At 42.9% G+C, this 25,229-nt stretch overlaps 1 protein-coding gene across 2 annotated transcripts in view; it reads left to right on the plus strand.

Moving 5' to 3' along the window:
* The window catches only part of LOC110500114 (carbohydrate sulfotransferase 11), a 104,862-nt gene that overhangs the window by 41,435 nt on the left and 38,198 nt on the right, over positions 1-25,229 (plus strand). For both annotated transcript variants that reach the window (XM_021577289.3, XM_021577290.3), the window contains exon 2: positions 7,816-7,901. In XM_021577289.3, coding sequence (XP_021432964.1) covers positions 7,816-7,901 — 86 coding nt within the window. The remainder of the gene's footprint in view (positions 1-7,815; positions 7,902-25,229) is intronic.

Here is a 25,229-nt window from a genome sequence, read left to right on the forward strand (position 1 = left end):
TTTCTGTTACTATGGATCTCCCACTGGTCCCGTATGTTCACCTCTTCTGGGCTTGTGGTTTGTGATTCATGTCTGTCTGCGGTAGTTTGTCCATCTCTCTGTGTGACTGTCTAACCATGCTTGACCGCCTCTGACCATATCTGACCATGCTTGACTGCCTCCGACTGTGTGACTGACCGCTGTCTCTTAGTCTGTGGCCAAATATGGGTTTACAACATGCTCCTCTGTTTATTCATCCATCCTGTTTCTGTGTGTGTGTGTCTATGTTATTTGTTTCTCCACTTAAAAGACCCAAACAGACTTCTCCATAGCTATGAGTTTCTGCACTGTGGTTATGTTCCCCATTTCCCCACTCCAAATTCCATTGCTATTCAATGTTGGGAATATTGAGTCAGGCAGTGAGAGGGCAGCCATTACTTAGGGGTCTTAGAATGGGGGTCACATCATTGGGGATGGGAGAGGGTATACCCGACATGCCTGGTGCCCAAATTTATGACGCATGTTGTGCAGTGAGAGTCGAGGGGAGACGTATGGATTCCGTTCAGTCAGTCTTCCTGATAATCCCCTCCCAGCTAGCTAGTTTATAGACGTGGCTAGAAACAACTTGGAACAAATTGATTACTTTAGCTACCACTGGGGACGTGTGATACATCTATCTGCTGGGAAGCAACTGCTGCCCAGTGGGAAGCAACTCACATTGGCAAGCACTTGCCTCTTCGCCCGACCATGTTGCTTCGGTCCGAGAGACCTGTATGATCACACAGCAGTCTGAATGACCCTTCGATCTACTCAAGGACCTGAACTCAAAGCTAGCGCGATCAATAGACCACACACAGAGATACAACTATAATCAACTAGAGACAAACTAAACCACTCATCTGTCCAGTTAGTGTTCTGATTATAGCAGTATATCATGAAGCTGTAGACCCATTATTCTATTACCTGTCCACAATAGGTTGTTGTGTATGTTGGGATACTTATATACACTGAAAAAAATGTATAAATGCAACATGCAACATTTTCAAACATTTGACTGAGTTACAGTTCATATAAGAAAATCTGTCAATTGAAAGACATTCATTTGGCCCTAATCTATGGATTTCACATGACTGGGAATACAGATATGCATCTTTTGGTCACAGATACCTTTTTTAAAAAGGTAGGGGCGTGGATCAGAAAAACAGCCAGTTACTGGTGTGACTGCGATTTGCCTCATGCAGCGCGACACATCTCCTTCCCATAGAGTTGATCAGGCTGTTGATTGTGGCCTGTGGAAAGTTGTCCCACTAATCTTCCGTGGCTCTGCGAAGTTGCTGGATATTGGCGGGAAATGGAACACGCTGTCGTACACGTTGACCCAGAGCATCCCAAACATGCTCAATTGGTGATATGTCTGAGTATGCAGGCCATGGAAGAACTGGGACATTTTTAGCTTCCAGGAATTGTGTACAGATCCTTGCGACATGGGGCCGTGCATTATCATGCTGAAAAATAAGGTGATGGAGGCGGATGAATGGCACAACAATGGGCCTCAGGATCTCGTCACGATGTCTCTGTGCATATCCCTGTGCATCGATAAAATGCAATTGAGTTCGTTGTCCATAGCTTATGCCTGCCCATACCATAACTCCACCACCACCATGGGGCACTCTGTTCACAATGTTGATATCAGCAAACCACCAGCTCACACAACGCCATACTCACTGTCTGTATCTGCCTGGTACAGCTGAAACCAGGATTCATCCATGAAGAGCACACTTTTCCCATGTGCCTATGGCTATCGAAGGTGAGCTTTTGCCCACTGAAGTCAGTTCCGACGCCAAACTGCAGACAGGTCAAGTCCCTGGTGAGGACGTCGACCACGCCGATGAGCTTCCCAGAGCTGGGTTTCTGACAGTTTGTGCAGAAATTGTGCAAACCCACAGTTTCATCAGCTGTCCGGGTGGCTGCTCTCAGATGATCCCGCAGGTGAAGAAGCCGAATGTGGAGGCCCTGGGCTGGTGTGGTTACAGGCCGGTTGGATGTACTGCCAAATTCTCTAAGATGAGGTTGGAGGCGGCTTATGGTAGAGAAATGAACATTACATTCTCTGGCAACAGTTCTGGTGGATATTCCTGCAGTCAGCATGCCAATTGCACTCTCCCTCAACTTGAGACATCTGTGGCATTGTTGTGTGACAAAACGGCACATTTTAGAGTGGCCTTTTATTGTCCCCAGTACAAGGTGCACCTGTGTAATGATCATGCTGTTTAATCAGCGTCTTGATATGCCACACCTGTCAGGTGGATGGATTATCTTGGCAAAGGAGAAATGCTCACTAACAGGGATGTAACGTTTGAGAGAAATAAGCTTTTTGTGCGTATTTCCAGGATATTTTATTTCAGCCCATGAAACATCAAACCGACATTTTACATGTTGCGTTTATATTTTTGTTTAGTGTAGTTTAAAGAGTCATAATAGCTGCGGCGTGGTCTTATGTACTGTGAGGTGCAATCGGTCTCTCTGCTCCAGAACTCGTACCTCTCCTTTTCAAAGCCTCCTCTTTCATCATCTCGTCTCTTATGAGACACATTCCTTATTTTCTGTCATTATCAATTAATTTATTAATTACAGAATTATATCTCTATTGGGGATGTTAATACATGACATCAAGACATTTCTTTCCACCCGTAATTATAACATAAAGTGTGTGTCGACACACACATACACACACTTTCAGTCTCTACTAAACTGATGGTTGTTCCCATGCCACAATGAGGGTGTGTTTTATGTTCATGTTAGTAATTATCATTAAAGGATTAAAGGCCCACAGCTAAATGAATGAAGAGGAGAAACGAACAGCCTATCATATCAACTGTTCTGATTGGGTTTAGCTAGCCTTTCCCTGTGGACGCACACACACACGCACACACACACACACACACGCACACAGACACACACGCTATATAAATCCAATTATTAACAGACTCGCGTCCCCCACATATTGCACCAACACACACGCATTACCACCCGACACACATTTGACAGGCGCTTTTCAGGCTTTTGTTTAATGAAGTTGCACTCGCGTGCCTAAACATCTGTCTCCTGTGCTCCTGCTCTAATTCTGCTGTTCATCTGAATCCTAACTCATCTTCAGCACTTCAGCTCTGTGCACCAGAGATATAACACACACATCTAAATGTACACAGACAGACAAGACACTCACGGGAGATATGAAAAGTCTGCGGGAGGTCTATCTCCCGCTAGACATTATCAAACCGACAGAGGGATCAGTGTGTGTGTGTGTGTGTGTGTGTGTGTGTGTGCGTGTGCATGTACATGTACACATCAGCGTGTGTGCATGCACATTAGTGACTGTGTGTGTTTTTGTATGTCACTGTGCGTGTGTGTGTGTGTGTGCACGTGACAGTGGCAAGTGAATTGATGCTCTCTGTGTGTAGGTAAGATTAGCAGCAGATTAATCCTCCAGTATCCCATAATCCCTTGCTGATAGATGGCTGCAGATGTTGTGTGATTACAGGCCTGCTGAGCTTGTACAGAACGGACTACTATTTATAGTGAGGCGACAGTATGTAATCAAACTCACAGTGAATATATTGCTTCCCAATATACACCCCAGCCACTCCTTCAACGACGGTCTTACATGACATATGTATGCCAACCTTGGATCTGATTGAGTATCTTGTTATTCTGGGCTCACTGTTGTGTGTTGCTGTAGTTTCTGCGTGGTTTGTGATGCTTGACTTCATAGAATCCTTTGCATGTCAGAAGCTGTTATTGGTGGGATTTGGGAGGGAGGCTGGCTCTGCTGTGTCTTTGAGCTGAACGCAAAGGGAGAATCACTAGAGAATCCCTACTGCCCAACAGTAGTTCATAGAGGAAGGTGGAAACACCAAACGCCCTTAGTAACCCTTTGAGGGGGGTGGAGTGCATGTGTTCGACTTGGTAGAACCTTTTCACTGATTCACAAAGAGTGGCTGATTTAATAGGCCTGTAAAAGTCCACAATAGGAAGTTGAGAATAACGTCCCCGAAAACTCACACCCTAAGAGGAAGAGGGAGGGAGGTCAATCCAGCTGACCATAGCCCATACCTGTTTATTTCTGCTTGGTAAAGTCCATCATAATAAAACAGATACAGTAGATGAGGAAGGTCAGATCAGTGTGTGTGTGTGCATGTGTCTAAGCGTTCAGCGTGTCCTCAGCTGAGAGGGCATTTGATTATTGTAACCAATCAGAAGGGTGCAGGTGAGATGAGGTGGTTGCCATGGATACATCTCCCCCAGGCTGTGACACAAGTGTGCTGGCAGGTGGGCCTGCTGGTCCACGTAGTGGGTACACTCAACTGTAATCCTGATGGCTTTGCTGTATATCAAGAGGCTAGTGTGTGTGTGTGTGTGTGTGTGTGTGTGTGTGTGTGTGGTGTGTGTGTGTGTGTGTGTGTGTGTGTGTGTGTGTGTGTGTGTGTGTGTGTGTGTGTGTGTGTGTGTGTGTGTGTGTGTTAGAGGTCGGCCAATTCATCGGAATGGCCGATGAATTAGGGCCGATTTCAAGTTTTCATAACAATCGGTAATCGCCATATTTGGACACCGATCATGGCCGATTACATTGCACTCCACGAGGAGACTGCGTGGCAGGCTGACTACCTGTTATGCGAGTGCAGCAAGGAGCCAAGGTAAGGTGCTAGCTAGCATTAAACTTATCTTATAAAAAACAATCAATCTTATCATAATCACAAGTTAACTACACATGGTTGATGATATTACTAGTTTATCTAGCTTGTCCTGCATTGCATATAATCAATGCGGTGACTGTTAATTTATCATTGAATCACAGCCTACTTCGCCAAACGGGTGATTTAACAAGCGCATTTGCAAAAAAAGCACTGTTTTTGCACAAATGTGTACCTAACCATAAACATCAATGCCTTTCTTAAAATCAATACACAAGTATATATTTTTAAACTTGCATATTTAGTTAAAAGAAATCCAGGTTAGCAGGCAATATTAAACTAGGGAAATTGTGTCACTTCTCTTGCGTTCATTGCACGCAGAGTCAGGGTATTGTCACACCCTGACCATAGTTTGCTTTGAATGTTTCTATGTTTTGTTTGGTCAGGGTGTGATCTGAGTGGGCATTATATGTTATGTTGCGTTCTAGTTTGTCTGTTTCTGTGTTTGGCCTGATATGGTTCTCAATCAGAGGCAGGTGTTAGTCATTGTCTCTGATTGGGAATCATATTTAGGTAGCCTGTTTGGTGTTGGGGGGGGGGGGGTGGGTGATTGTCCTTATGTCCTTGTTCTGTCTGTGTTACTTAGCACCAGTATTAGGCTGTTTCGGTTTTCGTGTTACGTTTATTGTTTTTGTATTTGATTCGTGTTTACTTTGTCTCATTAAACATGAATCTCAATAGCCACGCCGCATTTTGGTCTCTCTCTTTCACATACAGAAAACCGTGACAGGTATATGCAGCAGTTTGGGCCGCCTGGCTCGTTGCAAACTAATTTGCCAGAATTTTACGTAATTATGACATAACATTGATGGTTGTACAATGTAACAGGAGTATTTAGACTTAGGGATGACCCCCGTTAGATTAAAATACGTAACGGTTCCGTATTTCACTGAAAGAATAAACATTTTATTTTCGAAATGATAGTTTCCGGATTTGACCATATTAATGACCTAAGGCTCGTATTTCTGTGTGTTATTATGTTATAATTAAGTCTATGATTTGATATTTGAAAGAGCTTTTTGACTGAGCGGTGGTAGGCAGCAGCAGGCTCGTAAGCATTCATTCAAACAGCACTTTCGTGCGTTTGCCAGCAGCTCTTCTCAATGCTTCAAGCATTGAGCTGTTTATGACTTCGAGCCTATCAACTCCCGAGATTAGGCTGGTGTAACCGATGTGAAATGGCTAACTAGTTAGCGGGGTGCGCGCTAATAGCGTTTCAAACGTCACTCGCTCTGAGACTTGGAGTAGTGGAGCGATGGGTAACGATGCTTCGAGGTTGGCTGTTGTCGATATGTTCCTGGTTCGAGCCCAGGTAGGGGTGAGGAGAGGGACGGAAGCTATACTGTTACACTGGCAATACTAAAGTGCCTTTAAGAACATCCAATGGTCAAAGGTATATGAAATACAAATGGTATAGAGAGGAATAGTCCTATAATAACTACAACCTAAAACTTCTTACCTGGGAATATTGAAGACTCTTGTTAAAAGGAACCACCAGCTTTCATATTTTCTCATGTTCTGAGCAAGGAACTTAAACGTTAGCTTTTTTACATGGCACATATTGCACTTTTACTTTCTTCTCCAACACTTTGTTTTTGCATTATTTAAACCAAATTGAACATGCTTCATTATTTATTTGAGGCTAAATTGATTTGATCGATGTATTATATTAAGTTAAAATAAGTGTTTATTTAGTATTGTTGTAATTGTCATTATTACAAATAAATCAATCGTCAGATTAATCGGTATCGGCTTTTTTTGGTCCTCCAATAATCGGCATCGGTATCGGCGCTGAAAAATCATAATTGGTCCACCTATTGTGTGTGTGTTTCTGTGCGTGGAAGGGGAAGGTGATCAGTGTATTAACACACACCAGACTTAGACAGGATTACTAGCAGATTAAATAGAGCGGTGTGTGGACCTGGAGGCACTGAAGCAACATCTGTAGATCAGGTATGTGTGGTGGTTTGTAAGCTACGTGTGTGTGGGAAATAGGATGGACTGTTTGGAGATTTAAGGGCTCAGGGAGAGTAGCTTTGCTCTCTTTCTCCCTCTCTCGCTCTCTCATTCTCTCTCTCTCTCACCCTCTCTCTTTCTCTATCTCTGTCTGTCTGTCTCATCTTACTCTCTGTACCTATTAGGTCGACAGCCCATAGATGCTGTAGAGGATAAATGAGAATGATTGAGTGAGTGCAATCAGTGTGTGTATGTGTGTGTATTCTGCTGAAAGAGCAGTAATTGCCTGTTTATATGATGCACGCTGTAGGGAGCAGGAATGAACTGCATTATAATGAAGCTGCTTTCACAGCCAGGTGACAGGTCACCCATCACACTGAGGTGTGTGTGTGTGTGTATAGGGGCATCTCTTCCCCCTCTCGTACTGAAGGTAAGGTATAATGGACTGTCTGCGGTAGTTCGTTACACTAACAAGCACTCAGCTCTCACCCATTGCCCAGGTGACAGAAAAGGCTATGATTTGTCCGCAACACGCAGCACAAACAGCAAACGATTAACTGGGTTAGATACAAAGATACAGGAAGTGGGTGTGTCTGCAGTTGGCTTACTCCCCCCCCCATCCCCATCCCCTCTCTCAATCTGCTGACGTTGTTGATCATCTTTGTCCTGATTTCCTACAGTACTGTCTTTGTCCTACAGTCATATGGCATTACATATCCACTCCTTTTAGATCAGTGAGGATGATGAAACATAGAACAGAGACTAGTAAAGGCTCTCAAATGTATTGTTGTTCACCCACACCCACTCTTCTGTTCAATCTCATGTAGTTATGTAGTGGGCTCTTTCATCCAGTAATTTGAGAGGTATTGTCTGGCTGCTTTGTTGTGTGGGCTGTTGGTTGTGTGTATAGGGACCTGGCTTTGTAGTTTAGCTGTGGTAGTTCCCTTTGGCCCTAGAGAATATAGCTTTATGGCCATTTATTCTATGTGAATGCTGTTGTAGTTAACATTATTAGGCCCACTCTCTTATTGGTTGTTGTTTAAGTTGTAACAATGTGATTGGTTGTTGTTGCTGTTGTTCCAGTGTGATTGGGCATTGTTAACGGTCCTCTCTCTGTTCCTTCTAACAGTCATGCGGAGGAACCAGTTTGCGGCGGACGTGTGCTGTAGGAAAGGCTCCCGCAACGCACTGCAGGAACTCTACAACCCGACACAGGTAGAAACCATCACTCACTCACTCACTCTCTGTAAATATAGACCCCGCTGTTTTAGGCCTGACTCAGAGACACATTTGACAGGCCGTGACCCTGGCTGTTTTTAGCCTTGTCCTCCCTTTCCCTCCAAATGTGTGTGTGTGTATAAATGTGTGTGTATATGTGTGTCACTAAGCCTGGGTCCCTGTTACTCTGTCGTTATTCATTTATTACGTGTGTATAAATGTGTGTGCAGGTGTGTGTATATGTGTGTGTCACTAAGCCTGGGTCCCTGCTACTCTGTCTTTATTCATTTATTACGTGTGTATGACAACGCCCGCTGCATGATGGACGAGCGCCATGGAAACCTATATTCCGTTACCGTGACGATAGTCCCCTTCCGGAGGATGGCTTTATTTAGCGTAACGGTCGATTGCATAGTTAGTATTACACATTTCACTTCTTTAAAGTCTTTTTCAGAGCACTGGATTCTCCCTTTACATTACTGTAACCACAAAACAAATGGTGAAGTATTATATATAATGTGGGGGAGAGGAGTGAATGGTGTGCCTGAGGTGTTTTGAGCCGAGTTGGTTGAAGAGACCTTGCTGCGTTTGCTTGTCAGGCTACTGTGGTTCTTTCTGTATTTTTCCAGATGCAGAAATGGCTGTGTATCCAATAGCACTGCGATAATAGAGTTGTATTCTCACGGGTGGTTGTCATCCTCAGTGTATCACTCATACTGCAGTCTCTCAGAACAGCCAGCAAACTTCTGTTGGTGATACTATCACAATGATGGATAGGCTAGTTCCTCCTTCACTCCTCTGCAATAATTATCTCCCTATCTGTTGTTTACAATGGTTTTGTATTTCTCTGTGTCTATATACACTGAGTATATTGTACCAAACATTAGGAACACCTTCCTAATATTGAGTTTCCCTCAGAACAGACTCAATTCATCCGGGTATGAACTCTCTGGAGGAGGTTACAACCTAGCTTCATCTAGCCTGTATAATACTGTTTGCCTTGTTTCTTCGGGGCATGGACTCTACAAGGTGTCAAAAGTGTTCCACAGGGATGCTGGTCCATGTTGACTCAGTGCTTCCCACAGTTGTGTCAAGTTGACTGGATGTCCTTTGGATGGTGAACCATTCTTGATACACACGGGAAACTGTTGAGCGTGAAAAACCCAGCAGCGCTGCAGTTCTTAACACAAACCGGTGCACCTGGCAACTACTACCATACACCGTTCAAACTCAGAAATCTGAATGGCACACATACACAATCCATGTCTGAATTGTCTCAAGGCTAAAGATCCTTCTTTAAACTGTCTCCTCTCCTTCATCAACACTGATTGAAGTGGATTGAACAGGTGACATCAATAAGGGATCATAACTTTCACCTGGATTCATCTGGTCAGTCTGTCATGGAAAGAACAGGTGTTCTTAATGTTTTGTACACTCAGTGTGTATCTATCATGCACACTCTCTTATAAACTCCTCTCTCTCTCTCGCTCTCTTTCTCTTTCTCTCTTTCTCTCTCTCTCTTTCTCTCTCTCTCATAAACTTCTCTCTCTCTCATAAACTTCTCTCTCTCTCTTTCTCAAACTCCTCTCTCTCTCAAACTCCTCTCTCTCTCTCTCTCTCTCTCTCTCTCTCTCTCTCTCTCTCTCTCTCTCAAACTCCTCTCTCTCTCTCATAAACTCCTCTCTCGCTCTCTCTTTGCAAACTATTCACCACAGAACACATTTTAAAAGTATACAAGCAGCCATCAAACTGGTGTTTAACAGCTAAGATTAGACTGGGTGCACGTGGACATATATCATTTTCCGCCAGGGAGTTTTCCACACCTCCTCACTCATGTAAAGTCCCATTGATATGATATGTGTGAGGTCAAAGGGCAGAGAGGGGTACTGGAGCTAGTGTAAGCCCCAGTGTGGTGTCTGATGTCTGGGGTAGTGTTTTGGAAGAGGAGCGGGGAGTTGTGGGGTTGAGAGAGGGAGTGGGGGGTCAGAATGACGTAAGAGGCACTGTGCTAGTACAGTGCCTTGCCAAAGTATTCTGCCCCCTTGAACTTTGCGACCTTTTGCCACATTTCAGGCTTCAAACATAAAGATACAAAACTGTATTTTTTTGTGAAGAATCAACAACAAGTGGGACACAATCATGAAGTGGAACGACATTTATTGGATATTTCAAACTTTTTTAACAAATCAAAAACTGAAAAATTGGGCGTGCAAAATTATTCAGCCCCTTTACTTTCAGTGCAGCAAACTCTCTCCAGAAGTTCAGTGAGGATCTCTGAATGATCCAATGTTGACCTAAATGACTAATGATGATAAATACAATCCACCTGTGTGTAATCAAGTCTCCGTATAAATGCACCTGCACTGTGATAGTCTCAGAGGTCCGTTAAAAGCGCAGAGAGCATCATGAAGAACAAGGAACACACCAGGCAGGTCCGAGATACTGTTGTGAAGAAGTTTAAAGCCGGATTTGGATACAAAAATATTTCCCAAGCTTTAAACATCCCAAGGAGCACTGTGCAAGCAATAATATTGAAATGGAAGGAGTATCAGACCACTGCAAATCTACCAAGACCTGGCCGTCCCTCTAAACTTTCAGCTCATACAAGGAGAAGACTGATCAGAGATGCAGCCAAGAGGCCCATGATCACTCTGGATGAACTGCAGAGATCTACAGCTGAGGTGGGAGACTCTGTCCATAGGACAACAATCAGTCGTATATTGCACAAATCTGGCCTTTATGGAAGAGTGGCAAGAAGAAAGCCATTTCTTAAAGATATCCATAAAAAGTGTCGTTTAAAGTTTGCCACAAGCCACCTGGGAGACACACCAAACATGTGGAAGAAGGTGCTCTGGTCAGATGAAACCAAAATTGAACTTTTTGGCAACAATGCAAAACGTTATGTTTGGCGTAAAAGCAACACAGCTGAACACACCATCCCCACTGTCAAACATGGTGGTGGCAGCATCATGGTTTGGGCCTGCTTTTCTTCAGCAGGGACAGGGAAGATGGTTAAAATTGATGGGAAGATGGATGGAGCCAAATACAGGACCATTCTGGAAGAAAACCTGATGGAGTCTGCAAAAGACCTGAGACTGGGACGGAGATTTGTCTTCCAACAAGACAATGATCCAAAACATAAAGCAAAATCTACAATGGAATGGTTCAAAAATAAACATATCCAGGTGTTAGAATGGCCAGGTCAAAGTCCAGACCTGAATCCAATCGAGAATCTGTGGAAAGAACTGAAAACTGCTGTTCACAAATGCTCTCCATCCAACCTCACTGAGCTCGAGCTGTTTTGCAAGGAGGAATGGGAAAAAATGTCAGTCTCTCGATGTGCAAAACTGATAGAGACATACCCCAAGCGACTTACAGCTGTAATCGCAGCAAAAGGTGGCGCTACAAAGTATTAACTTAAGGGGGCTGAATAATTTTGCACGCCCAATTTTTCAGTTTTTGATTTGTTAAAAAAGTTTGAAATATCCAATAAATGTCGTTCCACTTCATGATTGTGTCCCACTTGTTGTTGATTCTTCACAAAAAAATACAGTTTTATATCTTTATGTTTGAAGCCTGAAATGTGGCAAAAGGTCGCAAAGTTCAAGGGGGCCGAATACTTTCGCAAGGCACTGTATGTGTGCCCTGCCACCCACTACCCAATCCTAGAGTGCCTGATTGGTCATGTGACTGCCGGTGAGGTACGAGAGGGTAACAAGGTGCCATTGATTGTTGGAATGTCTGACTGGGAAGCTCTCTTTCTCCCGCTCTCTCGCTGTCTCTCCCTCTCTTGCCCTCTCTCCATCTGTATCTTGGAGGAGATCCAACACAGTGACACACAGCAGAGAGAGAGAGAGAGAGGATGAAATTAAAATGGAGAGGGAAAACAGAAAGAAAGACTGAGAATGTTGTGAGAGGGAGAGAGGGAAATGAATATAATCCGAGCTGTGTGTGTATGTTTGTGTGTGTTGTCAGAATTTATTTCAATTGTAAAGTATTTAGTGTATGTCTGTAATGTCTTTTCCGTGATTTGTCAGACCGCAGCGAGACTAGCTGTTGCCATTGGCGGTCAAGTGGTTCCTCTCCCCAAGCACCTTGGGCTGTCAGATGTCTCTACAGTTTATACCAGGTCATCTTAGTAACCTCAATACCAGCTCTACCGTCTGTAACCCAGGACTACGTGCGCGCACACACACACACACACACACACACACACGCACACAATCACACGACCATCACATTGCAATGCTCCTCTCATGTCTGCTGCGGCTGCAAGTCACCAGTTATCTGACTGATCAGATGTGCTCCATTGGATTCAGGCCAGGAGACACAGGCCTTCATTCCCATATGGGTTAATAGTTTCACCTCCTGTATGGTAATACCTTCTTCCCAGGCTGATGAGTACTGCAGAATATATACACTCACAATACTGTCATTACCAACCCAGGGCATACCTGTTAAATGCTGATGCAGAGATCTGACTGCGATGTTGGGAAGGGAACTGTTGCACAGCCCCCTGGCTGGACATAACTGGGATGAATGGAACTGCGCTATTGTGAGCTGTATTGTGGTGTCAGTGGAGCGGAGGAGAATGATAACACGTGTGCTGTATGTGTAGACAGCAGATAAACCTGTCTGGGTAGTAGCAGAGGAACAGAGAGAGCTGTCTGTATAAACCTTTTAGGCAGTACTTGGAGCTTATATTGTTTTTCGTTGAATATTCTGTGTGTGATTGTGTGTGTGTGTGTGTGTGTGATTCTGTGTGTGTGTGTGTGTGTGATTCTGTGTGTGTGTGTGTGTGTGTGTGTGTGATTCTGTGTGTGTGTGAGTGTGTGTGTGTGTGATTCTGTGTGTGTGTGAGTGTGTGTGTGAGTGTGAGTGTGTGTGTGTGGGCCTTCATGTCACTGGTTTAGACAGCTTAGTCTTTAAACAGATGCTGTGTTTACCCCTCTAAACCCTGCTCTGGTTGGATTCTCAAACCTCCCCTGGCTGGTTTTGGTTGGATGATTGGAAGCTGGGCTAAAAATGTTGATGACTGAAGAGGCATGTACAGTGCAGCATGGAACAGGATGAGAGAGGCAGATTTGGAGCCTGCGGTGTACATGATGTCGTGGCAGAAGTCTTCTATCCTGTTTTCCTCAATGAGAGTGGCCTGTCAGCATAGATGTCCCCCAGCTCCACTTATCCCTCCTCTCTCTCTCACCCTCTCTCTCTCTGCCGTTGAATCACAACAACGTTGCATCAGTCAAATATAATACCAACCAACTGTCTTTCTCATACCAGTGGTGTGTGTGTGTGTGTGTGTGTGTGTGTGTGTGTGTGTATGTGTGTGTTCTCACGGTGGTTGGTGAAAGCAGACAGTCTACAGCCCTCCTCCCAGGAAGTAGATCTATCGTCTGTGAGGGCAAGACTCAACAGGAACACTGGGGAAAGTCTCTCACCTGAACACAACAAACGACCACCACACCCCAACCTAGCCTAGCCTGGAGCAGATTACACACATACAAACACATACTGACTGGTTCAACGTCATAGCACTGTTTTGTGTACTCGTACAGTACCTTTGTACAGTGTAAGCCTCAGTATGGTAAAAACAGGCTTAGGTCTCTATTCTGTTCTGTAATGCACTTTAATGAGAATAACTCATCATGGTTTCTCTACGTATACAGTAGGTATGCTTTCCAACTGAAGCAAAGTTTAGCCAATAGAAAGAGACCTGTACGTGTGTGTGTGTGTGTGTGTCGGTAGATGTTGATAGCTCAGGGAAAGTGGGAGCAGTTTGTCATTATCCTCTCTGCATTGCTATAATTAGGACTTCCTCTTTCCCTGCCTATGTGTCCACTCCATCAGTATAGCGTTGTGTATACTCACATACTCTGTCCGGTGGTGTGTTAAGTGCAGGTATGCAGTGTTAGGCTTCACCAGAGCTGTGGATACTATACATCTGTCATGTCTCTGGTAGACTGTAGATACTATACACCTGTCATGTCTCTGGTAGACTGTAGATACTATACACCTGTCATGTCTCTGGTAGACTGTAGATACTATACACCTGTCATGTCTCTGGTCCTCTGGTAGACTGTAGATACTCTACACCTGTCATGTCTCTGGTCCTCTGGTAGACTGTAGATACTCTACACCTGTCATGTCTCTGGTCCTCTGGTAGACTGTAGATACTCTACACCTGTCATGTCTCTGGTAGACTGTAGATACTATACACCTGTCATGTCTCTGGTAGACTGTAGATACTATACACCTGTCATGTTTCTAGTAGACTGTAGATACTATACATCTGTCATGTCTCTGGTCCTCTGGTAGACTGTAGATACTATACACCTGTCATGTCTCTGGTAGACTGTGGATACTATACACCTGTCATGTCTCTGGTAGACTGTAGATACTATATACCTGTCAGGTTCTCTGGTAGACTGTAGATACTATACACCTGTCATGTCTCTGGTAGACTGTGGATACTATACACCTGTCATGTCTCTGGTAGACTGTAGATACTATATACCTGTCATGTCTCTGGTAGACTGTAGATACTCTACACCTGTCATGTCTCTGGTAGACTGTAGATACTATACACCTGTCATGTCTCTGGTAGACTGTAGATACTATATACCTGTCATGTCTCTGGTAGACTGTAGATACTATACACCTGTCATGTTTCTGGTAGACTGTAGATACTATACACCTGTCATGTTTCTGGTAGACTGTAGATACTATACACCTGTCATGTATCTGGTCCTCTGGTAGACTGTAGATACTATATACCTGTCATGTCTCTGGTAGACTGAAGATACTATACATCTGTCATGTCTCTGGTAGACTGTAGATACTATACATCTGTCATGTCTCTGGTAGACTGTAGATACTATACACCTGTCATGTCTCTGGTAGACTGTAGATACTATACACCTGTCATGTCTCTGGTAGACTGTAGATACTATACATCTGTCATGTCTCTGTTAGACTGTAGATACTATACACCTGTCATGTCTCTGGTAGACTGTAGATACTATACACCTGTCATGTCTCTGGTAGACTGTAGATACTATACACCTGTCATGTCTCTGGTAGACTGTAGATACTATACATCTGTCATGTCTCTGGTAGACTGTAGATACTATACATCTGTCATGTCTCTGGTTCTCTGGTAGACTGTAGATACTCTACACCTGTCATGTATCTGGTCCTCTGGTAGACTGTAGATACTATACACCTGTCATGTATCTGGTCCTCTGGTAGACTGTAGATACTATACATCTGTCATGTCTCTGGTTCTCTGGTAGACTGTAGATACTAAACATCTGTCATGTCTCTGGTAGACTAGATACTATATACCTGTCATGTCTCTGGTCCTCTGGTAGACTGTAGATACTAAACATCTGTCATGTCTCTGGTAGACTGTAGATAATATATACCTGTCATGTCTCTGGTAGACTGTAGATACTATATACCTGTCATGTCTCTGGTAGACTGTAGATACTATACATCTGTCATGTCTCTGGTAGACTGTAGATACTATACATCTGTCATGTTTCTAGTAGACTGTAGATACTATACATCTGTCATGTCTCTGGTTCTCTGGTAGACTGTAGATACTATACACCTGTCATGTATCTGGTCCTCTGGTAGACTGTAGATACTATACACCTGTCATGTATCTGGTCCTCTGGTAGACTGTAGATACTATACACCTGTCATGTATCTGGTCCTCTGGTAGACTGTAGATACTATACACCTGTCATGTATCTGGTCCTCTGGTAGACTGTAGATACTATACACCTGTCATGTCTCTGGTAGACTGTAGATACTATACATCTGTCATGTCTCTGGTAGACTGTAGATACTATACACCTGTCATGTATCTGGTCCTCTGGTAGACTGTAGATACTATACACCTGTCATGTCTCTGGTAGACTGTAGATACTATACACCTGTCATGTCTCTGGTAGACTAGATACTATATACCTGTCATGTATCTGGTCCTCTGGTAGACTGTAGATACTATACATCTGTCATGTCTCTGGTAGACTGTAGATACTATACATCTGTCATGTCTCTGGTAGACTGTAGATACTATACACCTGTCAGGTTCTCTGGTAGACTGTAGATACTATACATCTGTCATGTCTCTGGTCCTCTGGTAGACTGTAGATACTATACATCTGTCATGTCTCTGGTAGACTGTAGATACTATACATCTGTCATGTCTCTGGTAGACTGTAGATACTATACACCTGTCATGTTTCTGGTAGACTGTAGATACTATACATCTGTCATGTCTCTGGTAGACTGTAGATACTATAAACCTGTCATGTCTCTGGTCCTCTGGTAGACTGTAGATACTATACATCTGTCATGTCTCTGGTAGACTGTAGATACTATAAACCTGTCATGTCTCTGGTAGACTGTAGATACTATACACCTGTCATGTCTCTGGTAGACTGTAGATACTCTACACCTGTCATGTTTCTGGTAGACTGTCGATACTATACACCTGTCATGTCTCTGGTAGACTGTAGATACTATACACCTGTCATGTCTCTGGTAGACTGTAGATACTATACACCTGTCATGTCTCTGGTAGACTGTGGATACTATACACCTGTCATGTCTCTGGTAGACTGTAGATACTATACACCTGTCATGTCTCTGGTAGACTGTGGATACTATACACCTGTCATGTCTCTGGTAGACTGTAGATACTATACACCTGTCATGTCTCTGGTAGACTGTAGATACTATACACCTGTCATGTTTCTGGTAGACTGTAGATACTATACATCTGTCATGTCTCTGGTAGACTGTAGATACTATACACCTGTCATGTCTCTGGTAGACTGTAGATACTATATACCTGTCATGTCTCTGGTAGACTGTAGATACTATACACCTGTCAGGTTCTCTGGTAGACTGTAGATACTATACACCTGTCATGTCTCTGGTAGACTGTAGATACTATACACCTGTCATGTCTCTGGTAGACTGTAGATACTATACACCTGTCAGGTTCTCTGGTAGACTGTAGATACTATACACCTGTCATGTCTCTGGTAGACTGTAGATACTATACATCTGTCATGTCTCTGGTAGACTGTAGATACTATACATCTGTCATGTCTCTGGTAGACTGTAGATACTATACACCTGTCAGGTTCTCTGGTAGACTGTAGATACTATACACCTGTCATGTCTCTGGTAGACTGTAGATACTATACACCTGTCATGTTTCTGGTAGACTGTAGATACTATACACCTGTCATGTCTCTGGTAGACTGTAGATACTATACACCTGTCATGTCTCTGGTCCTCTGGTAGACTGTAGATACTATACATCTGTCATGTCTCTGGTAGACTGTGGATACTATACACCTGTCATGTCTCTGGTAGACTGTAGATACTAAACACCTGTCATGTTTCTGGTAGACTGTCGATACTATACACCTGTCATGTCTCTGGTAGACTGTAGATACTATACATCTGTCATGTCTCTGGTTCTCTGGTAGACTGTAGATACTATACCCCTGTCATGTATCTGGTCCTCTGGTAGACTGTAGATACTATACACCTGTCAGGTTCTCTGGTAGACTGTAGATACTATACATCTGTCATGTCTCTGGTCCTCTGGTAGACTGTAGATACTATACATCTGTCATGTCTCTGGTAGACTGTAGATACTATACATCTGTCATGTCTCTGGTAGACTGTAGATACTATACACCTGTCATGTTTCTGGTAGACTGTAGATACTATACATCTGTCATGTCTCTGGTAGACTGTAGATACTATAAACCTGTCATGTCTCTGGTCCTCTGGTAGACTGTAGATACTATACATCTGTCATGTCTCTGGTAGACTGTAGATACTATAAACCTGTCATGTCTCTGGTAGACTGTAGATACTATACACCTGTCATGTCTCTGGTAGACTGTAGATACTATACACCTGTCATGTTTCTGGTAGACTGTAGATACTATACATCTGTCATGTCTCTGGTAGACTGTAGATACTATACACCTGTCATGTCTCTGGTAGACTGTAGATACTATATACCTGTCAAGTTTCTGGTAGACTGTAGATACTATACACCTGTCAGGTTCTCTGGTAGACTGTAGATACTATACACCTGTCATGTCTCTGGTAGACTGTAGATACTATACACCTGTCATGTCTCTGGTAGACTGTAGATACTATACACCTGTCAGGTTCTCTGGTAGACTGTAGATACTATACACCTGTCATGTCTCTGGTAGACTGTAGATACTATACATCTGTCATGTCTCTGGTAGACTGTAGATACTATACATCTGTCATGTCTCTGGTAGACTGTAGATACTATACACCTGTCAGGTTCTCTGGTAGACTGTAGATACTATACACCTGTCATGTCTCTGGTAGACTGTAGATACTATACACCTGTCATGTTTCTGGTAGACTGTAGATACTATACATCTGTCATGTCTCTGGTAGACTGTGGATACTATACACCTGTCATGTCTCTGGTAGACTGTAGATACTAAACACCTGTCATGTTTCTGGTAGACTGTCGATACTATACACCTGTCATGTCTCTGGTAGACTGTAGATACTATACATCTGTCATGTCTCTGGTTCTCTGGTAGACTGTAGATACTATACCCCTGTCATGTATCTGGTCCTCTGGTAGACTGTAGATACTATACACCTGTCATGTATCTGGTCCTCTGGTAGACTGTAGATACTATACACCTGTCATATCTCTGGTAGACTGTAGATACTATACACCTGTCATGTCTCTGGTAGACTGTAGATATTATAAACCTGTCATGTCTCTGGTAGACTGTAGATATTATAAACCTGTCATGTCTCTGGTAGACTGTAGATATTATAAACCTGTCATGTCTCTGGTAGACTGTAGATATTATAAACCTGTCATGTCTCTGGTAGACTGTAGATACTATACACCTGTCATGTTTCTGGTAGACTGTCGATACTATACACCTGTCATGTCTCTGGTAGACTGTAGATACTATACACCTGTCAGGTTCTCTGGTAGACTGTAGATACTATACACCTGTCATGTTTCTGGTAGACTGTAGATACTATACACCTGTCATGTCTCTGGTAGACTGTGGATACTATACACCTGTCATGTCTCTGGTAGACTGTAGATACTAAACACCTGTCATGTTTCTGGTAGACTGTAGATACTATACACCTGTCATGTTTCTGGTAGACTGTAGATACTATACACCTGTCATGTCTCTGGTAGACTGTGGATACTATACACCTGTCATGTCTCTGGTAGACTGTAGATACTATACACCTGTCATGTCTCTGGTAGACTGTAGATACTATACACCTGTCATGTCTCTGGTAGACTGTGGATACTATACACCTGTCATGTCTCTGGTAGACTGTAGATACTATACACCTGTCATGTCTCTGGTAGACTGTGGATACTATACACCTGTCATGTCTCTGGTAGACTGTAGATACTATACACCTGTCATGTCTCTGGTAGACTGTAGATACTATACACCTGTCATGTCTCTGGTAGACTGTAGATACTATACATCTGTCATGTCTCTGGTAGACTGTAGATACTATACACCTGTCATGTCTCTGGTAGACTGTGGATACTATACATCTGTCATGTCTCTGGTAGACTGTAGATACTATACACCTGTCATGTCTCTGGTAGACTGTAGATACTATACACCTGTCATGTTTCTGGTAGACTGTAGATACTATACACCTGTCATGTCTCTGGTAGACTGTAGATACTATACACCTGTCAGGTTCTCTGGTAGACTGTAGATACTATACACCTGTCATGTTTCTGGTAGACTGTAGATACTATACACCTGTCATGTCTCTGGTAGACTGTAGATACTATACATCTGTCATGTCTCTGGTAGACTGTGGATACTATACACCTGTCATGTCTCTGGTAGACTGTAGATACTAAACACCTGTCATGTTTCTGGTAGACTGTCGATACTATACACCTGTCATGTCTCTGGTAGACTGTAGATACTATACATCTGTCATGTCTCTGGTTCTCTGGTAGACTGTAGATACTATACCCCTGTCATGTATCTGGTCCTCTGGTAGACTGTAGATACTATACACCTGTCAGGTTCTCTGGTAGACTGTAGATACTATACATCTGTCATGTCTCTGGTCCTCTGGTAGACTGTAGATACTATACATCTGTCATGTCTCTGGTAGACTGTAGATACTATACATCTGTCATGTCTCTGGTAGACTGTAGATACTATACACCTGTCATGTTTCTGGTAGACTGTAGATACTATACATCTGTCATGTCTCTGGTAGACTGTAGATACTATAAACCTGTCATGTCTCTGGTCCTCTGGTAGACTGTAGATACTATACATCTGTCATGTCTCTGGTAGACTGTAGATACTATAAACCTGTCATGTCTCTGGTAGACTGTAGATACTATACACCTGTCATGTCTCTGGTAGACTGTAGATACTATACACCTGTCATGTTTCTGGTAGACTGTAGATACTATACATCTGTCATGTCTCTGGTAGACTGTAGATACTATACACCTGTCTTGTCTCTGGTAGACTGTAGATACTATATACCTGTCAAGTTTCTGGTAGACTGTAGATACTATACACCTGTCAGGTTCTCTGGTAGACTGTAGATACTATACACCTGTCATGTCTCTGGTAGACTGTAGATACTATACACCTGTCATGTCTCTGGTAGACTGTAGATACTATACACCTGTCAGGTTCTCTGGTAGACTGTAGATACTATACACCTGTCATGTCTCTGGTAGACTGTAGATACTATACATCTGTCATGTCTCTGGTAGACTGTAGATACTATACATCTGTCATGTCTCTGGTAGACTGTAGATACTATACACCTGTCAGGTTCTCTGGTAGACTGTAGATACTATACACCTGTCATGTCTCTGGTAGACTGTAGATACTATACACCTGTCATGTTTCTGGTAGACTGTAGATACTATACATCTGTCATGTCTCTGGTAGACTGTGGATACTATACACCTGTCATGTCTCTGGTAGACTGTAGATACTAAACACCTGTCATGTTTCTGGTAGACTGTCGATACTATACACCTGTCATGTCTCTGGTAGACTGTAGATACTATACATCTGTCATGTCTCTGGTTCTCTGGTAGACTGTAGATACTATACCCCTGTCATGTATCTGGTCCTCTGGTAGACTGTAGATACTATACACCTGTCATGTATCTGGTCCTCTGGTAGACTGTAGATACTATACACCTGTCATATCTCTGGTAGACTGTAGATACTATACACCTGTCATGTCTCTGGTAGACTGTAGATATTATAAACCTGTCATGTCTCTGGTAGACTGTAGATACTATACACCTGTCATGTCTCTGGTAGACTGTAGATACTATAAACCTGTCATGTCTCTGGTAGACTGTAGATATTATAAACCTGTCATGTCTCTGGTAGACTGTAGATATTATAAACCTGTCATGTCTCTGGTAGACTGTAGATACTATACACCTGTCATGTTTCTGGTAGACTGTCGATACTATACACCTGTCATGTCTCTGGTAGACTGTAGATACTATACACCTGTCAGGTTCTCTGGTAGACTGTAGATACTATACACCTGTCATGTTTCTGGTAGACTGTAGATACTATACACCTGTCATGTCTCTGGTAGACTGTGGATACTATACACCTGTCATGTCTCTGGTAGACTGTAGATACTAAACACCTGTCATGTTTCTGGTAGACTGTAGATACTATACACCTGTCATGTTTCTGGTAGACTGTAGATACTATACACCTGTCATGTCTCTGGTAGACTGTGGATACTATACACCTGTCATGTCTCTGGTAGACTGTAGATACTATACACCTGTCATGTCTCTGGTAGACTGTAGATACTATACACCTGTCATGTCTCTGGTAGACTGTGGATACTATACACCTGTCATGTCTCTGGTAGACTGTAGATACTATACACCTGTCATGTCTCTGGTAGACTGTGGATACTATACACCTGTCATGTCTCTGGTAGACTGTAGATACTATACACCTGTCATGTCTCTGGTAGACTGTAGATACTATACACCTGTCATGTCTCTGGTAGACTGTAGATACTATACATCTGTCATGTCTCTGGTAGACTGTAGATACTATACACCTGTCATGTCTCTGGTAGACTGTGGATACTATACATCTGTCATGTCTCTGGTAGACTGTAGATACTATACACCTGTCATGTCTCTGGTAGACTGTAGATACTATACACCTGTCATGTTTCTGGTAGACTGTAGATACTATACACCTGTCATGTCTCTGGTAGACTGTAGATACTATACACCTGTCATGTCTCTGGTAGACTGTAGATACTATACACCTGTCATGTTTCTGGTAGACTGTAGATACTATACACCTGTCATGTCTCTGGTAGACTGTAGATACTATACACCTGTCATGTTTCTGGTAGACTGTAGATACTATACACCTGTCATGTTTCTGGTAGACTGTAGATACTATACACCTGTCATGTCTCTGGTAGACTGTGGATACTATACACCTGTCATGTCTCTGGTAGACTGTAGATACTATACACCTGTCATGTCTCTGGTAGACTGTAGATACTATACACCTGTCATGTCTCTGGTAGACTGTAGATACTGTACACCTGTCATGTTTCTGGTAGACTGTAGATACTATACACCTGTCATGTCTCTGGTAGACTGTAGATACTATACACCTGTCATGTTTCTGGTAGACTGTAGATACTATACACCTGTCATGTTTCTGGTAGACTGTAGATACTATACACCTGTCATGTCTCTGGTAGACTGTAGATACTATACCCCTGTCATGTCTCTGGTAGACTGTAGATACTATACACCTGTCATGTCTCTGGTAGACTGTAGATACTATACACCTGTCATGTTTCTGGTAGACTGTAGATACTATACACCTGTCATGTTTCTGGTAGACTGTAGATACTATCCACCTGTCATGTCTCTGGTAGACTGTAGATACTATACCCCTGTCATGTATCTGGTCCTCTGGTAGACTGTAGATACTATACACCTGTCATGTATCTGGTCCTCTGGTAGACTGTAGATACTATACATCTGTCATGTCTCTGGTAGACTGTAAATAATATACACCTGTCATGTCTCTGGTCCTCTGGTAGACTGTAGATACTCTACACCTGTCATGTTTCTGGTAGACTGTAGATACTAAACACCTGTCATGTCTCTGGTCCTCTGGTAGACTGTAGATACTATACACCTGTCATGTCTCTGGTAGACTGTAGATACTAAACACCTGTCATGTCTCTGGTCCTCTGGTAGACTGTAGATACTCTACACCTGTCATGTCTCTGGTAGACTAGATACTATATACCTGTCATGTCTCTGGTCCTCTGGTAGACTGTAGATACTATACACCTGTCATGTCTCTGGTAGACTAGATACTATACACCTGTCATGTCTCTGGTAGACTAGATACTATATACCTGTCATGTCTCTGGTCCTCTGGTAGACTGTAGATACTATACACCTGTCATGTCTCTGGTAGACTAGATACTATACACCTGTCATGTCTCTGGTAGACTAGATACTATATACCTGTCATGTCTCTGGTCCTCTGGTAGACTGTAGATACTATATACCTGTCATGTCTCTGGTCCTCTGGTAGACTGTAGATACTAAACACCTGTCATGTCTCTGGTAGACTAGATACTATATACCTGTCATGTCTCTGGTAGACTGTAGATACTATACACCTGTCATGTCTCTGGTAGACTGTAGATACTATACACCTGTCATGTCTCTGGTAGACTGTAGATACTATACACCTGTCATGTCTCTGGTAGACTGTAGATACTATACACCTGTCATGTCTCTGGTAGACTGTAGATACTAAACATCTGTCATGTCTCTGGTCCTCTGGTAGACTGTAGATACTAAACACCTGTCATGTCTCTGGTAGACTAGATACTATATACCTGTCATGTCTCTGGTCCTCTGGTAGACTGTAGATACTAAACACCTGTCATGTCTCTGGTAGACTAGATACTATATACCTGTCATGTCTCTGGTCCTCTGGTAGACTGTAGATACTATACATCTGTCATGTCTCTGGTAGACTAGATACTATACACCTGTCATGTCTCTGGTCCTCTGGTAGACTGTAGAAACTATACACCTGTCATGTCTCTGGTAGACTAGATACTATATACCTGTCATGTCTCTGGTAGACTAGATACTATATACCTGTCATGTCTCTGGTCCTCTGGTAGACTGTAGATACTATACACCTGTCATGTCTCTGGTAGACTGTAGATACTATACACCTGTCATGTCTCTGGTAGACTAGATACTATATACCTGTCATGTCTCTGGTCCTCTGGTAGACTGTAGATACTAAACACCTGTCATGACTCTGGTCCTCTGGTAGACTGTAGATACTATACACCTGTCATGTCTCTGGTAGACTGTAGATACTATACACCTGTCATGTCTCTGGTCCTCTGGTAGACTGTAGATACTATACACCTGTCATGTCTCTGGTAGACTGTAGATACTATACACCTGTCATGTCTCTGGTAGACTGTAGATACTATATACCTGTCATGTCTCTGGTCCTCTGGTAGACTGTAGATACTATACACCTGTCATGTCTCTGGTAGACTGTAGATACTATATACCTGTCATGTCTCTGGTCCTCTGGTAGACTGTAGATACTATACACCTGTCATGTCTCTGGTAGACTGTAGATACTATACATCTGTCATGTCTCTGGTAGACTGTAGATACTATACACCTGTCATGTCTCTGGTAGACTGTAGATACTATACACCTGTCATGTCTCTGGTAGACTGTAGATACTATACATCTGTCATGTCTCTGGTAGACTGTAGATACTATACATCTGTCATGTCTCTGGTTCTCTGGTAGACTGTAGATACTCTACACCTGTCATGTATCTGGTCCTCTGGTAGACTGTAGATACTATACACCTGTCATGTATCTGGTCCTCCGGATAGACTGTAGATACTATACATCTGTCATGTCTCTGGTTCTCTGGTAGACTGTAGATACTAAACATCTGTCATGTCTCTGGTAGACTAGATACTATATACCTGTCATGTCTCTGGTCCTCTGGTAGACTGTAGATACTAAACATCTGTCATGTCTCTGGTAGACTGTAGATAATATATACCTGTCATGTCTCTGGTAGACTGTAGATACTATATACCTGTCATGTCTCTGGTAGACTGTAGATACTATACATCTGTCATGTCTCTGGTAGACTG

Source organism: Oncorhynchus mykiss, chromosome 21 (genome assembly GCF_057628025.1).
Source record: "Oncorhynchus mykiss isolate SJ-2025 chromosome 21, ASM5762802v1, whole genome shotgun sequence".
NCBI classification, from domain to species: Eukaryota; Metazoa; Chordata; class Actinopteri; order Salmoniformes; family Salmonidae; genus Oncorhynchus; species Oncorhynchus mykiss.